The 16,668-nt window shown below is 38.8% G+C and overlaps 1 protein-coding gene across 1 annotated transcript; it reads left to right on the forward strand.

Moving 5' to 3' along the window:
- The first annotated feature begins 535 nt into the window (after window positions 1-535).
- TMEM144 (transmembrane protein 144) lies at window positions 536-12,807 on the forward strand. The gene is made up of 11 exons (XM_010211193.2): window positions 536-720; window positions 1,834-1,956; window positions 2,275-2,374; window positions 2,898-2,978; window positions 5,251-5,332; window positions 6,434-6,507; window positions 7,424-7,542; window positions 8,827-8,946; window positions 9,405-9,502; window positions 11,444-11,497; window positions 12,722-12,807. The coding sequence occupies exons 1-11, from the start codon at window positions 582-584 to the stop codon at window positions 12,803-12,805; spliced, it is 1,074 nt and encodes a 357-aa protein (XP_010209495.2). The 5' UTR covers window positions 536-581; the 3' UTR covers window positions 12,806-12,807.
- The last annotated feature ends 3,861 nt before the right edge of the window (window positions 12,808-16,668 follow it).

Raw genomic sequence — 16,668 nt, forward strand, 5'->3', positions numbered from 1 at the left:
CCACATTAAAAAAAAGAACCTTTATTCATGTTATGTATCATTTAGAGTACCTCATGATCCCATGTTGTTCCTCTGTGGAATCTCTGTAGCCGATCTTGACTTCTAGGCAGTGGGGTTGCACATTGCTGCAGCTACTTCCATCAGTGAAGATTTTATCTGATTACCTGATCTTTGCTGTTTTGCACCCCTCAGTTTGGCCTCTCTAGTTTAGGAGATAGGAATGTGATGATAGGGCATCCCTAGGGCTTCCCGACACCTTCGTGCACTGTAATCTTCATATCCTTTGAGTGCATCTCCCTATTTATGTTGCTGCATGGTTGTTTATGATACACAAAAGAGAATTTTTGTAGGAGTGTCTCTCAAGTTACATTCATTGAGGTTTTACAGCAGCTGTTGATGAGATTCTGCAGTTTACCTTGCCACTTTTCTCTGCTGCTGAGAGGTGAAAGTGCAGACTTCAGTAAGTTGCCTGCTTCCAAACTGTATGGGTATTGTTGTGGCCTGCATGTTTAATTGCTCTTTCTTATTACAGAGTCTGTGAAGACCTACAGTAAAACAACAAAAAGAGCTTCAGAACAGAAATGAATGTCTGGAAAGCCTATAACACCTTTAACAGCAGTAATGGAACAGATCTAGCTGTTGGCTTTACATCTTCTGCAGTAGCTGTCCTTTTATTCGGGACAAACTTCGTGCCTGTTAAGAAATTTGATACTGGTGATGGTAAACAAATTGTTTATATTTTTATTTACTTTACATTTCTTGCTGGTAAGAAGTTTCTATAGGTAGCATTACACATATCATCAGGGTCTTGATCCATGGAGCATGTCTTAATTTTCTTTACTGTTAGAGTGTAAAGCAGTAATATATTCTTAACAATGTAGCAAAACTTTAAGATGGTCTTCTTAGAAGTTGTTGTGCACTTTTAACAGTCATGATACGCATTTTGTAAGCATTTCACAGTGGAAAGTGGAATGTCCTTCCACCCCTATGGGATGCTAAAATATGTACTGACAGTATTATTCACACTGCACAAGTTGTTGGACTTTGGAGTAGTGCCATTTAGTTGTGGACATAAGATAACATAAAAGCAATCAGAAATTGAAGTTTTCATACTTACATCTATTGACTCAGAGAAAACAATTGCTTCTATTTCCTATTTAGAATTTTATCACTCTACTGTACTGGGTTCCTGTTTCATTTTCACATTTATATGAGACACAATCAGTTACCAGATCACTAGATGAATAAACCTTGCATTGTCTTATTGTAACAATTCCTGCATAACTGCCTGGAAATAACAATGCTAACAAGTTGTAGTTCAGCCAGCATAAAGTTAACTGGACTACCTACTGTTGACTCTTAGAGGATTTGCAAAGGTGGAAGAGATATAACCAGATATCTTCAATTTATTTAGTTAATGGAAAAGCCTGTGTGCCAAGCAGTGTAAATTAAAATAGCAAGGGAGTTTTGTCCTGCTCAGTAGGCTGTGCTGGGTGCTCTTGGGCTGGGAGAAGTTTACAGTAACTTAATGTCAGAAACCTGTCTAAATTTGAGAATTGGGGATTGTCCAGTGTTGCCCAGCAAAGTGTCTTGTGTGGTTATGTGCAGAAAAGTAAGAAAAAGGATGACTTTCAATATTCTACCCTAGAAAATATCCTTAAATGTATTGTAACACACTTGTTCCCTGAAATTGGCAAAGGAGATGCCCACATTTCATTTTTACTGTACTATTTCACCTAAAAAGTAATAGGTTAAGGGGTAAGAGATTGACATGTGAGATATTATGCCAGTTTTCTGTTTTTAACCGTTTGTGCACATTGAATTTTTCCATAGGCATGTTTTTCCAGTGGATTCTCTGTGCTTCCATATGGATAGTTTCTTTGGTGGTCAATCTCATCCAGAACTGCCCCCGGTTTTGGCCTCTGGCCATGGCTGGGGGGTTTGTGTGGGCTACAGGTAAGGAGAAAAAGATTTTACACATTGAAACACAAAACAATCTTAACTCTTCATTAAGAAAATAGAATGATAAACGCTTTTCTATATATAAGGTGTTCTTTGTTCTTCTTAGTCTCAACATTATTAGACCTTTACCCTTATAGTAAGTGTTCTGAGTAATGAACAGTGCTGGGTGGCCCTAGGTAGTGCTTTCAGTTTTTTGGAGGTAGCAAAAATTCACACCAAAAATATCTTAAAAGGTGGTATTAAAGTCCCTGTCTAATCTATTATTCTATCTTTTAATAGACTGATCTTAATTTTGCGGATTTTGTGTTTCAGGCAATGTTACCGTTGTCCCTATTGTTAAAACCATTGGCTTAGCTCTTGGTCTTTTGATATGGGCTTCCTTTAATTTGCTGACAGGCTGGGCAAGTTCAAGGTGAGCGCATTTACGTCTTAACTGATATATTCTTAATGCTGCTGTTTCTTCATTAGTGACTACAGTGAAAATATTATCACTAATAAGGAGCATTTATCATACACAAAAGATCTTTTTTTCTCCCTAAGGAGAAAATACTTAGGCTAATTATTTTATTCTATCTTTTTGTGTTTCTTCCTTTTCTCAGTAGGAAAAAATGCCCATTCATATTCATGAACATAAGTTGTTGAATAAATATATTATTTGTTAACATGAAACTGGTACATTGTATGTTTTTCTTCTGGAGTACAGGCTGATAAAACAATTTAACGGCACAGATTTTTTTAAAAAAGTTGCTTTTAAATAGTTTAGAGATTATTTTTAAGAAAACCCGTCTTTTTGCAAGCCTGCTGAAGCACCAGTGAAATATTGTGAATCTGAGCCTGAGAATCAGTTGTATGAGTGAAGAATTCCTGGACCTGGTTCTAATTTATGTATATGTATGTGGTCGATACAGTTAAGTGAAACTAGTTAAATATTTCAGGTTTGGTTGGTTTGGAATTGACCCAGAAGAGGTTTCAAGACCAATTTTAAATTATATTGGAGCTGGACTTTCATTGTTGAGGTAAAAACAAATACTGTTATAATTCATTTCTATAAGGTAAAATATCATCTATTCAGTAACTACAGTGACAACCAGAGGGCAAATAAGATAAAATTTGTAAGTTCATTTACCTCCTAAATCATGAGCTGTCCATACTTAGCTGGTCGACTCTATATTTCAGAATAGAAGCAAACTTCATTTCCAGTAGAGTTGTGGAATGGATATTCATGAACATGGAAATACATTTTTATGGTGGTAGGCATGTTGAAGGTGAAACAGAGGTACATTTACTTTCTTATGAGCTAGATGTTTCATATGATTAACCAAAGTTTGTGAAAGAGGAAAATAATCATCAGTAAAAATGTTTAGAAGAATCTCGGGGAGAAAATCTCTGACATTTCCTACCTCATTTCAGGCAGGGGAACGAGTCCCTCCTCCTAATGTAGAACAGGACTCCTCCTCAGACCTTTTAGGGGCATCACAAGCCAGACACTTTGCATTATCCCTTGCCCTTAGTAGCTTCCCGTGCTGTAATGGTTCAGCTGCACTTTCGAGAACTCCCAACCGGGGTTTTCTCTGTGAATTTCAGAGGGATTTCTACTCCATTATTATTTGTAGGAGTGCATATTTGGAGGTGAACCCTGGGGAAGGAGGGTCTTTGCTGTGTAGCAGCGTCCATGCCTTCCCGTTGGGTGGCTGGTACGGTCTTTCTAGGAGCAGGTGGGTAGCTCAGGGTCCCAGGGACAGCAGTCTTACTGTAACTAAACATGTCAAAATGGGAGCTTCATCCCTTTCCAATCCACTTGCTCTTTTGAGAGGGAGATATCAGAAAGGAGATCTTTTGTTTTATGGTGCTGGCCTCTCTTCAGTGGTGGCCACTGATAGATAGGAAATGGCCACAAACTGAAGCAGCAAAAGTTCCACAGGAACTTAAGGAAAAATTTCTTCCCAGTGAGGGTGCCAGAGCCCTGGAACAGGCTGCCCAGAGAGGTTGTGGAGTCTCCTTCTCTGGAGATCTTCAAACCCGCTTGGACGCAGTCCTGTGCCACGTGCTCTAGGTGACCCTGCGTGTGCAGGGGTTGGACTAGATGACCTCAAGAGGTCCCTGCCAACCTTGAGCATTCTGGGATTCTACAAGCATGGCAGGTGGTCTGTACACATGATGCCTGTGAAGGGAAGGAGATGTTATGGACACGCAGAGAATGGAGCCCGTTATGAATTTGGCCGATCCTCTTCTGAGAGTGCGCAGCTCGTGTGCCGTTACATGCGGTTTGTGATTTTGTGAGGGATTCACAAAGTAGCAGCAGTGCTGTTATCCCTGCCCGATGGATTTATTTAATGCACCACCTGCTTCCCGCCTGCTTTCGGGATACCATGGAAAAGCAGTCAACAAGGAAAAAGATCCTGAGCAGAAATATTTTCCTGGCAGACTGCACAAAACCTGCATGTGTCGCTCTGTAGAGCTCATCGTGTATATTCCATCTGAGCCTTCCGTGTGGGACCTCTGCATTTGCTTAGGATTTGCTGGAGGAAGTTGACATCTTTTTATATCTCTCCATATTCTTTCAGCAGGAGATGAATCACTCTTGATGGAGCCACTCTATTTACAGCTTTAAGAAGGAATTCCCAAACATAAAATATGATAAAATATTAAAATGAATCAAAGCAAACACACAAAAAAAATAGCAAAAGAAACCCTGCGAGTTCTGATTGCATGGAGTTACATGATTCCATCGAGCTGGGAATACAAGTACTGATATTCCCCTTCCCCACTCAGTGCACTGGAGGAGCACGGGGCAGGGCACCTTCTGTTTGTACCTGTGCATGAGGCCCCACTTCCATATAACAGAAGGCACAAAACAACTCTCCTGAGCACCATCCAATTCTACACAGTTTGAAATTCCATGTAGAATTTCCGTGCAAATGTTCCAGTATATATCTGACCTGGCACAAGGGCACTGCTAACTTAAAGCAAGTGTTGTTAGCATGTGACTAACTGCACATCATTAAAAAGAGACATTTCAATCTCACTATATACAAGAGAGAACTATGAAGTGATACAAAGATTCCTGTAATTACTTACTTTGTGTGTGTGGTGTTTTTATTTTTTGGTTTTTTTTTTTTAAGATTTTGTAAAGCAGCTGCATTTTAAAGATATATTGAAGAGATGCTGGGATAGCAATGAAAATGCAATAAGTAATATGCCTTCAAATAGCTTTTGTTTCTGGAAGCTGGGTGTTACGTCCTTATGAGCTGACCTTTGGTGTTTTTTGGCATTTGTTTCCCTTCACAGTGCTGTCATATTTTTTTTTGTAAAAACTGAAGTGCAGAATTCTTCAGCTTCATTAGAAAGCACCCCATTACTGAGAGAAAGCGTAAGTGCTCTACAGTTGTTATTTTACAGCAGTGAAAATAAGTATAAATTTAAAAAGAAACCTTATTGTAAACCAGTTTTGTTAGGATTTGTGCTAAACTACGTAAAGCTGCATAAGTGCATGTGGTTTTTATTTATTTTTTGGATCTTATATATCTAGTCAAATGTGAGCAAAAAAAAAAAAGCTTTGCCCTGTTTTCTTTCTTTACGGTCAGCTATGGATGGCTTAGTTGTCCTTTTTCATTTTGACACAGGTTATATAAACAGTCAGTCTTTTCCTGTAGTTTTTGGTTCTAAAACCAGACTATAAAGAAAGATAATGCTTAGATGAAAGGCAGCAGGGTTCATAACTCTTATCCGCCAGATTTTTTGCCACCTTATGGTTACGGTTCCCTGATTTTCAGCATTGGATGTGGCACCAGCTGGAGACCAGGGGCTGGTGCCAGACTGGCTGTCACTCCTTTGGGAACCCAAAGCAGGCAACAAAAGCTGGAGAACAGGCCATTCCCACCACCATTCCCTGTCCCTGCTCTTGCTAATGTAGGTCACTTACCAAAATTAAATTGCCAAGTGAATACAGGGTTCCTCAGAGATGTATGGCAGTGCTCCACGGTCATTAGAGGTTCCACAGCAAAACCCAAGACAAGGAATTGGACACAGGGATATTCCAACTTGGTGTTTTGCAAGCAGGGATGTAACGTCCTTTTTGCAGATTACTTGCTGATGGCAAGTAGTGCCACAGCAAAAGGTCAGAACACAATGCAAGTGAAATCTATACATTAAATTGTTTATCAAATTTAAGGAAGGAGAGGTTTTGAAATTCAAACGCCTTTTCAGACAAAAAGAAATGTTTATGGATGCTTTACTATGTAGTAAACCCAAAGTCCATAGCCAAACATAAACATTAGGCAGGTAGGTCCTTTTACTATGGTTTGTTTTATTTCCAAACATATTTCTCCTTTCTTTTGTTCAGAGCAGTTTTGTAAATTTATTTCACTTCTCCTTCCACTTTTAATTTTCTGTTCTTAGTGAAAACTGTTAAATTTGAGTATGTTTCTGATTTTTTTTTAAGATTTGAATAAAACCCTACATTTTTCCACAGTCTATTAATGTTTCTGAAAATAATTCTGATGACTCGTGGGTGAACAGACTGTCTCCAACAAGAAAGAGAGTCATGTAAGTCATTTACAGTTCTTTTATTGCTGTAGGCCAAGTAGCCAAAAAAAGTAATTGTCCACAGAACAAGAGCAGAATTTGTGTGCTGAACCTACAAAAAAGTTAGGAACAAATAAATAACAGTTTCTAAAATATTGGTACAATATGCCTATGTGAGTATGAATAGCTGTTAAACTAATTAGATAATTCTCACTGTTCAAGGTGCTTCATCTTACTGATAAAGTCAGAGTATTAATTACTGTCATAGAAGAACAGTATCTGCAGAGTAAAATTCAATGGTAATTGCATAATTACAGAGCTGGTTTGTATCACCTGGTTAATTAGCTTTCAAACATGCAAGGAGCAACACGCTTCCAGATCCGAGTCCCAGATGTGTGTGAATTTGGTAAGGAGGGAGCAGCAGTGGTCCAGGGGCCAGCACGGAGCACAGAGGCAGCCAAGGACACGGTGTTCTGGAGAGGGAAAAGGGGAGCAAGGAGGCAGTGATCCTGGGAATGGTCGTAAGGAAAATAAAGACCGCAGCAGTGAAACTGGAGGTGGGAGGCACTGCTCTGTGATATGTAATGATGAGCGTTTTAAGTCTATTTTCATTGGATTTCTACCAGCTTGGCTTTTGAGGAACCCTCGTTAGTTGTTTTTTCTTGTCACTAGCTCAGACTGCAGGCTCTTGGAACAAGAATTGTCTGTGTTTCTTGGCCAGATAGCTTAGGATAACTAAGCTACTGTTTTGAACCATTTTTACACTACAAAATAAAAATCTGCTAAAATGTATTGTTTTTATAGTATTGCTTGCAACTTTCATAAAATTTCCAGTTATAAACCGTAGCAGTGGATTTACGTTAAGTGCATTTTCTGTGTCCCTAATCAACACCAGGGTCTTTTATCTGATTTTTTGCTTTGTTTTTCCTTTTTGAAGAGGATGTAGCCTGGCTGTAGTGTCTGGAATACTCTATGGTTCTAGTTTTGTACCTGTGCTTTATATCAAGGACCACGGCAGAAGAAATGGCACCATATATACAGGAGCAAGTCAATTTGGTAAATGCTAGTAGATAATTTTTATTTTACTTCATGACTGCATTGTGTCTTTGCTTTCGTAAAGACACAGAGTGAAATACTTGATAATCCCAGAAATGTGGGGTGACAAAGAACTAGTCAGTTCTGCACCGTCTTATACTGAGTTGTAGTGACAATAATATTAGCACTCCTTTTCCAGAGGTGAATTGCATTATTAGAAAGTTAATGGAAAACAGAACAGAAAACACCAGACTTGACTCACAGTATTAAATGCAGTGGTAGTGCATTCTGAAACCAAGCAAGGACTCTCAAAATACCAAGTTCATGTGACTTGACCATGTGATAAACAAAGGCACAAACTATGTCAGTGGCCAAATTAGTACACCAAAAAAGGAATAGAAAGTGGCTGAACATAATTGAACGAAGTATATAACAAGCTGAATAATTAAAACCTTACGGTTTTGAAATGGAAACCTTTTAATGGAGCTTGTAAGCTTCAACAGTATGCTGAAACATTGTGCAAATGTTTCTCTGGAAAAATTCTCCTTATGGTTTACTGCAAATCAATCTGTTAGTAGCAACAACTCCTTAAGAGCAGTGTGGTACAGAGACAGCACTGTGTTGCCATAAAAATATTTATTGTATCATATCTAATTTGTCTTTTAAATACAGTAACTTATATATCCAAAGCTATATAAGACAAAATGTCCATTGTCATTGCTGTAGCAATCTTGCTACATTTATTGCTGTACCATGTTGGAAATGTTATATCTTTAGCAGATATCAAAATATGTTCTGTAAAGGCTTTATTATTGTTAACGTTTATAGCAATCAGAACTGTAATAGGTTCTTCAAGATAAAAAAATGACAAAACTGTCTTTTGGGGCCTGTGTTGTGTGTGCAGTTGTCTCGCATTTAAATGTACAGCACAAAGGAAGAAAATAGGGCTATGTGTGGAATGTAGTTGTAGGTAGTCAGGAGGGGACAACAGAGCTCAGTAATCTCAAATGAGGATTGTGGCTTCATTAACAGACTTCAAAAAAAGTCTCACAGAAATTCATAAAAGCTTGCGATAAATGCTGGGTCAATTTGGCAGTCAGTTCAGGTCTAATATTATATGGGTGATGGTCAGATCCATCTGCAGTCAGACCGGCTGCTCTGTTCCTCACAATCACAGTCAAACTTTGAGTTTTTAGCATTAACAGTAGTTTTGTCAACAGGAATGTTATCAGTGAAATAAATTTAGTTAAAATTAATAAGTGGTTATTAATAACAAGACTGATTAGTTTTGTGTTTCTCTTTCAGATTTAGATTATGTTTTTGCACACTTCAGTGGCATTTTCCTTACAAGTACGATATACTTCTTGATCTACTGTGCAATCAGAAAAAATAAACCTCACGTTTATCCCCAAGCCATACTGCCAGGTACGACCATTTGTTAAATTAGCAATTAATTTCAATTACTTCTTCTGGCCATTTTGCGGCGGTTAGTTCAAAATCTGTACTTAACCTTGGAAGTCTATTCATTTGACTTTTTGTCTGTTTTGAAAGAGCACTCTTATTCGGGTTAATTAATTAAGGTTAGGAAACTTCGTTCTAATTTGAAATGTGGCATTACATACAGTGGAGTTTCTGAACCTGACACTTTGCCAGAGCGGGGGACGCATTGCCCAGAAAGTCCCGAACTTTAATTAATTGGCTACTTCAATTAGAGTAGCTGATTTTATCCCTTGAGTTTTGATTTAGGTTGTCAAAGACAGACTGTTAAAATAGTTAACATGCTAAAATAAGCAGTTCCTATATTACGCCATAAATTTAAGTGTTCCACAGATTGCTTTCTCTACCTTGTTGTACATGTTTTTGACTGGGATCTATTGTTTTAGGGTTCGTTTCTGGTGTGCTTTGGGCAATAGCCAATTGCTGCTGGTTCATGGCCAATCACTACCTCAGTGCTGTAGTCAGCTTTCCAATAATTACCACAGTGAGTATATGAAAATAAAATCTGTCATTAGAACCGAAGCGAAGACTTTCTTTTTCCATTTGTGGGATAAAGCTGAAATTTTGAGCTTGTTATTCCATAATATACATTTCCTCTTATTTTGCTTGTCTATCTTAGCCTTTGTTTTTATAGGAACATATAGGACTGACAAGCACCTTCTTGGTTTGTGCTAAGTGTAAAAGCACAGGAGCTGAAAGCACAGATCTTTAGGTTAAAACAAAAAGCCAAGCTCTGTAACATGATTAAATAGTCAGTAATTCAGATGATTAAAATAATTGTATACATTCTCTGACCAGCTAGATAAGTATTTTAATTTCAGCAGATACACTTTGCTCTGTCTTTCTCCCTTTGTGAATTTCATCCTTTAGGATTCATTTTGCTAAATTGAATCACGTATTTTTCTTATTACAGCTCTTGAACCTATAAAAAAAGTTATGTATTGCTGAAAATAGTGACCTTGTTCAAATGAAGGAGTAATAAATTGACCAGTTTTCCTTTAAAGCACAGTTAGTTTACAGAAGCTGCATAAATTTTCTCCAGGTAAAAATAAACTTGCCAATCTAGTAGACGGTGCTGTAGCTTTGGATAACTTTTGGCAAGTGAAAGCTCGTAAGTATCAAAAACAAAATTCTGCTGAACAGACATTTTGTCTGAAAACTAATGAAACAGCATTAACAGGCATTAAGCTTTGTCTCAAGATGCAGTGAATCAGAATAAACTCTGCAGTATGCAGTAAAAAAAAGACTCAGGATTATTGTAATTAGAAATTGAAGGACTAATGGAAAGCAGATTTAGTAACTTTGGTTATCAGTATGCCTACAGGGAAAGGATATGAAATCACAAAATGAAAAATGTAAGGACAGTGTGATGAGAAAGTGCCCGTTTGGGTGACAGTTCGGGAACTGCTGCTCTGCTTCATTCCAGGGCGAATTTCAGACAGCTATTCATCACCTCCTTTAACAAATTCCTCCACTTTTAAAAGGGAATGTAAGTTCTTCTAGCAATATATATGATCTAGAAAGTGAAGTAATACCCTAGCTGGCTTACAAATAAAGATTTGCAGTTCTACTAGGAAACAGTAGCCCACAAACACCTTCAGCACAAGACACTGTTGTCCCACCAGCTGTATTGACGATGGAGAGGGCAAGATCCCTGTCCAGACACCTGGCATGGACTTCTGAGAGCAGCTCCAGAGCCGTTCCAGTGGGAAGCATCAACAGCTCCAGTGTTTGCACCATGCTGAGATAATATTTTCCCCTCAGTCATTGGAATTCTAATCACTGCTTTCACAGGGGAAAGTATTTCCAGGAATGCCTGGAAGTTATCACTGTATATCACTATGTTGCTGCTAGGAAATCTCTAAAACAGCATCGCTGATAAACAGTAGTTTTTGTGACCTTTCTGCCTGGCTTTGCGTTTTGTCCAGATGCCTGGGCTCTAGGAAATAGTTTTATGTTCCAGCCTTTTGATTTCATGCTGAGTGATAAATGCAGACTTTGTCCAACTCGTTAGTCATGATAATAAAGAAAATGTCAGGCAGAGTCATGGTAGCTGCCAAGACACCTGCATAGTCTTTTGAAATGTAATAACAGATGAAAGTCTGTAGTTTGGACTAAGGTGAGGCTTATCGTTTGGAGACTACTAAAAGTATGTATAACAGCCACTACAGTCTGATTTAGAAGGAAATTGTGCCTTCTCTGAAAACATCTTGCACTTCTTTAATCCTCCTGGAAGATTTTATTCTGTCTTTTTTTCATGAAGATGTTAGTGACTTTTATGCTTTTGTCATGAGCCCTGTAATTATACAGAATAGAAAGGTCTAAATTTGCCATTGAGGCCATATACATCAAACCTGAAAAGCATATGAGAAGATGGAACAATTTAAGGAAATACTGTGATGTACAAGTGAATCTTACTTTTTAGGGTCCCGGCCTTGTTGCTGCAATGTGGGGAGTCCTTGTATTCAAAGAAATCAAGGTAATGCACTACTGTATCTCACTATTATATATCTCTATTATAGTGATTATATATCACTATTATATATCTCACTGTTCTTTTTCTTCTGCTTGTATCTCACTCTAAGAACATCATGGTTTGGTACAGAACTGGTTCTCTGAGATTTCTCCTCCTTACATATGTTAGATTATGACAGTAAAAGACTATTGCCATGCAATACCAAGCCTTCCAGAAAGACAAGGAATCTTGTTTGATGAAGTTTTGCAGAAATGAAGACCTGAATTCCCCACGTGTGTGTGCAGCAGTGGGAGCCAGTGAAGGCAGTCAGGAGAGGCAGGAGGCAGGACGCTGAGCACAGCCCAGAGCTGACTTCCTTCCTTCAGTGAGGGTAGCAGAATGAGCAGTTGTTGCAAGAATCACACAGCCCAGTGGATTACAGGGTCAAAGTCACCAAAGGACCAAAAAAGAAAGGCAGAAGTTAACGAGCCCTTCTGGTTACTGCGTAATGCAGAGGTTCCCAGAAGATCTATGAGTGACAGTGCAGAACAGGCTAGTCTACTGCATGTTAATATACGTCGTACAAATTGTTTTTCTCGTGGAGTTTCAGCATCAAACACTAGGTGTGCAGTCCGCAGGCTCCCTCAGTTTGTCTGTCCAGGCTTCCTGGACTCCTAACGTGCCATTGTAGGTTATCCTATCCCCTGTTTTTAGTGATGGTGTGAAATGCAGGACATGCAGGACATCCCTGGAGCAGGGAGTAGAAGCTGTTATCTCTGCCACTGCTACGCCCACTAGAAAGCCATTGTGTTCCTTTCCAAATCTTTGTGACATCTTTCATCCTTTCCGTATTTTTTAACATAGTGTGGACATGAGTGTTTAGTGCTTAAAAATGCTCAAAATAGGATGAAATTCCTTTACAAGTACCAAAAGTAAGTTAACTTTGTGATATTTTGTTAATACATCTATGGCTGCATCAGTTACTCGTAATGAACTCTTTTAAAAAACAAATCCGTTGTATAAAAATAACACTTCCGTTGTTATATAAAAATAACATGAAACAAAACTTACCATTTCACGTAACAAGTGTATAATCATAAAACATCATCCTATAATCATAAAAATCATAAGTCATTATAATCATAATCATATATAATTTTAAAAGGAGCTCTAATTCTATATTTGACCCCTTTGTGAAGTGTTATAGCAACATAACATTTTTCTTTTTCTCTCCCTTTGGTTATCCAGGGCCTGAAAAACTACCTGTTACTCACAGTAGCATTTTGCATCATTTTGGCTGGATCCCTCTCTACAGCATTTTCTAAAGTTTGAAAGCATCATTTAGACCAGTAGATGGTGCTACTTTCAAATAAAATCCCTGGTAAGGAAGCTTGCATCTTAGGACGTTTTGTAGGACATTGCTGTTTCTGCTGAAATCGTCCAGAAGACGATATTGGTATATTGCAATAAGTTATAGTTCCCCAAAGGTATGTCCAGTACTTACCTAACTTGTTTCAGGCAAGGAGAAAGAAAGCAATCGCTGAATGTTTCCATTTGGCATGAAAGAAACTCTTGAAAAACATGTTTCTGCATTGCTTGGAAGAGTGGGGGGATCAAGGGATTATGTTAAATAAAGCTAAAACTGATTTATTTTCTGGTGATCAGGTATTAAACTCACTTCCTCATAAACTGCAATTCATTGGCTATGGTGGCAGATAAAGGGATTTTATTTCTTAATTTGGAATACTTTTTATGTTTGCAAGATTTCTTACACCATTCTGTCTTTATTTTAAAATGTATTGCAAAATATTGTTTTTGGTGCTGATACGCAAAGAGATGTGAAATATTTTTAAAGCTTTTTAAAAGTTTTTTTTATAAGTTACTGGTTTACATAAAAGCATTATCTTCTAACCATTTCCAGTCGCACAGAATTTTAAAGGAAATACAGAAAAAAATGCTGCTATAAAATAAATATCTAATGATTGCTGATAATCTCTCTTGTTTAGCTGCCAGAACATTGTGTAGAAATCAGGGCCATTGTATGAATAGTTGGATATTATTTTCTAAAATTTCTGTTCTGTGGTGCTTTACAAATAAACATTACTTTTCCATAACCGGTGGTGTCTCAATAAAGTCCGTGGTTAAAAGTTTGTGTCCAAATAATTTCAGGCATGTTTTTCTTTTTCCATATAGCATATTCAAATCTTTAAAAATAGATATGGCAATATTTAATACACTGGAATGCCATGCTAAAATTACCAGACCATTTAGTCCACTGTTCTCCCCAGAGCAGGGTAGATCATCTCTGTCTATACCATTGTGGCACTTGTTTCTTTGGAATAATAATTAGAAGTGGATTTCACAGGCAGCTTCTTCAGGCAGACTAGTCAGGTTTTAACCAGCCTTCCTGCTTGGAATTCCAAAGGAGCTCTCCCCACGAAGGGTGTGTGTCTTCCATCCCATGGCCTCCGTTGACATGGAGGACGGTTTCCCTCTCGTTGCAGGTGACCTTTACATCTGCAGAACAACCCTCTGAGCGTGCGTTGGCCCTCTCTGCTGTATATTAGACAGGCTCCATTCCCACATCTTCCTCTCTTCTAACGTATTTGTCTTTCTTGCTCTTCCTGGAGTGCTCTAATCAGGCTGGACCCGTCTAGGAAAACACACAGCAATCACAGGATCACAGAATGCTGAAGGTTGGCAGGGACCTCTCGAGATCACCTAGTCCAACCCCTGCACACGCAGGGTCACCTAGAGCACGTGGCACAGGACTGCGTCCAAGCGGGTTTGAAGATCTCCAGAGAAGGAGACTCCACAACCTCTCTGGGCAGCCTGTTCCAGGGCTCTGGCACCCTCACTGGGAAGAAATTTTTCCTTAAGTTCCTGTGGAACTTTTGGTGCCTCAGTTTGTGGCCATTTCCTCTAGTTCTGTCGGTGGCCACCACTGAAAAGAGATCAGCACCATCCTCCTCACTGCCTCCCTTGAGGTACTTACAACCTCAATGAGATGACAAGAGGAGCAACGGGATTCTCTCCTACATCCATGGCTGCGTCCATGGCTACGGATCACTCCTTTGCCACCACAGTGTGATCCTGTTAACATGTCCACATGGCAATCCCTAATTTCTGCTTTCTCCACCCTTCTTTGTCTCCTCTTAGCAGACCTGATCCCAGGAGCGTTACTACCCAGCTCTTCCCTATCCCATGTTGATTATTCCTACCCAAGGGTCAAAGTCCGTTTTTAGCAGAGGCTTCGCGAGGAGGAGGCCAGGGCGAGGGGCCGAGGTGGAGGAGCGCAGGCCTCGGTGCCCACCAGGGGCTCTGTTTTCTGGAAGCTTCTGCTGTCCCACGTTTCCTCAGACTGAAATGGTAAAGCTATAAGAAATGCAAAGTTAATCGATTATTATTAAGGCATTAATTAAAGTACATCTTCGTGAAGGCTCAATTACCAAATTTATGAAGCGCTCCCTTAGCAGTTGTTTTATTGGATCTACCTTGCCAATAGCAAAAAGCACTGCTTGCATCTCCTTCCTCTTAAAAAATCCTGCGTGGTACATGGTCAGGATTTATGGCTTTGTTATTTATTTATTCCAAAATATTTTCTAGGGATGTCTTCTTGGAATATTTTGAATAAATATTCCAAGATACTCATAACTGAGATACTGATATTAAACATGTCTTGGATCATCTAACATTTTACAGAGTTCTTTATACAAAACAGTCTGGCAGAACCGAATTTAGAAAGAGAAATTTCTACAGCTCATATAAATTATTATGGCTCTGTTTATATCAGGGAAGCTACATGTTTTTGTATCAGTAGAAGAGTTGGTCCAGAATATTTCTAATGTTTCTTTAAATATTTGGTATGTCTAACTGAAGGAAAAATACCAAAATAGGACCAAAAACAATGTTCCATGGAGAAAATGACACTTTCAGATATTTATTTGGGACTCTTTAAAAAATTTATGAGAACATTCTTGAAGTTAATTTGTAAATTAGTCTCTGAAGATTCTTGGGAAGAAATTAAACTTTAAAATTGGTATAGCCTTGGGGTTTTTAAGGCCTATTTTTCTTGTGCTGCTGGAAACCATGGAGGTCTGTATTGCCTTTTTAGATTTTCTACACCGTTTTATTCCTTTCCTATGCTTTTTTTTATCAATTCACTAGCTTAGACTAGGTGCGCTATGAATATTGGATCTGACAGAAAAAAAAAATGTGGCAAAGGTGTTTGCTCTAAGGTTAGTGAGAACTTGCAGTGGAAAATTACTCAAAATACCAAACTTTAAAGCTGGTATCAAAGTGCTACAGAAGGTCCTTGCAAATTGAAGTACCTGAGCTGTGGCTGTCTGCAGGATGCCATGGCCCTGGCTGTGCAAATGTGTGTTTAGGTGCAAAGGCCACGCTCTGAAATAGAGACTACGAATTAAGAGAAATGTGGGTGTAATTGCGAGGAGTCTGGAAATGTCAGCTGAGAAAACGCTGGGCTCTTAGAAATCGCTAAACAGTAAATAGTGATGGGATCAGGGTCAAATGTTGGTTACCCATCTCAGAATATGTATACTGGGGAATTTCTAAAAGGCCTACAGAAACAAACAAAGAATTATTCTGTCCGAGGGAAGATTAAGTAGAACAGGACTCCTCATCCTGAAGAGAAAACTGAGGAGGGTGATACGTAGCTTGGGAATGGAGAATGATTCGTTACTGTTTTATAATGCAAGAAAAGGTGAATTCGCAAGTTCTCAGACATGGAATTTAAAAGGCAAAGGGAAGTGATTTTCAAATAATTACCTCATTCTTAGCCTCACATCTTAACCTGTGCTGGGGCTCAATATAAGTGATCCTAATTAAAACCATACTTTTTTTTTTTTTTTTTCCTACGCTGTTAGGATAGTTATGTTCAGTAATAGCAAAACTGAGAGCTGATACAGGCATTGAAACTGCCCACCTTATCCGTAAAGTTTACTAGGAAAATCACTGACCTGCGAGTAGTGAAAGCAGATGCTAGAACAGTGAGTCCGTTCATGTAAAGCCTGACCAGGCCTTCAGTTTCAACACGGTTAACATGTTTTTTGCAAGTGATTTTTAAGGCAGTCGTCGTGCTGGAGCAGCGAGGCTTCCCGGAGGATGTGGATGCGGAGGTGCCGTGAGGGAGCAGCATTCCCAGCCCTGGAGAAGGAGCACTAGGACAGAGGCCA

Source organism: Tinamus guttatus, unplaced genomic scaffold, assembly GCF_059628265.1.
Source record: "Tinamus guttatus ecotype Peru unplaced genomic scaffold, ASM5962826v1 Tinamus_guttatus_pri_ptg000301l, whole genome shotgun sequence".
Classification (NCBI taxonomy): Eukaryota; Metazoa; Chordata; class Aves; order Tinamiformes; family Tinamidae; genus Tinamus; species Tinamus guttatus.

What these genes read in the sequence shown, in the direction of transcription:
- TMEM144 (XM_010211193.2), top strand. Translation starts at nt 582, where the DNA reads ATGAATGTCTGGAAAGCCTATAACACCTTTAACAGCAGTAATGGAACA. An exon ending in TCCCCAAGCCATACTGCCAG is followed by an intron (nt 8,947 to 9,404) that starts GTACGACCATTT and finishes CTATTGTTTTAG; the next exon opens with GGTTCGTTTCTGGTGTGCTT. An exon ending in GCTTTCCAATAATTACCACA is followed by an intron (nt 9,503 to 11,443) that starts GTGAGTATATGA and finishes CTTACTTTTTAG; the next exon opens with GGTCCCGGCCTTGTTGCTGC.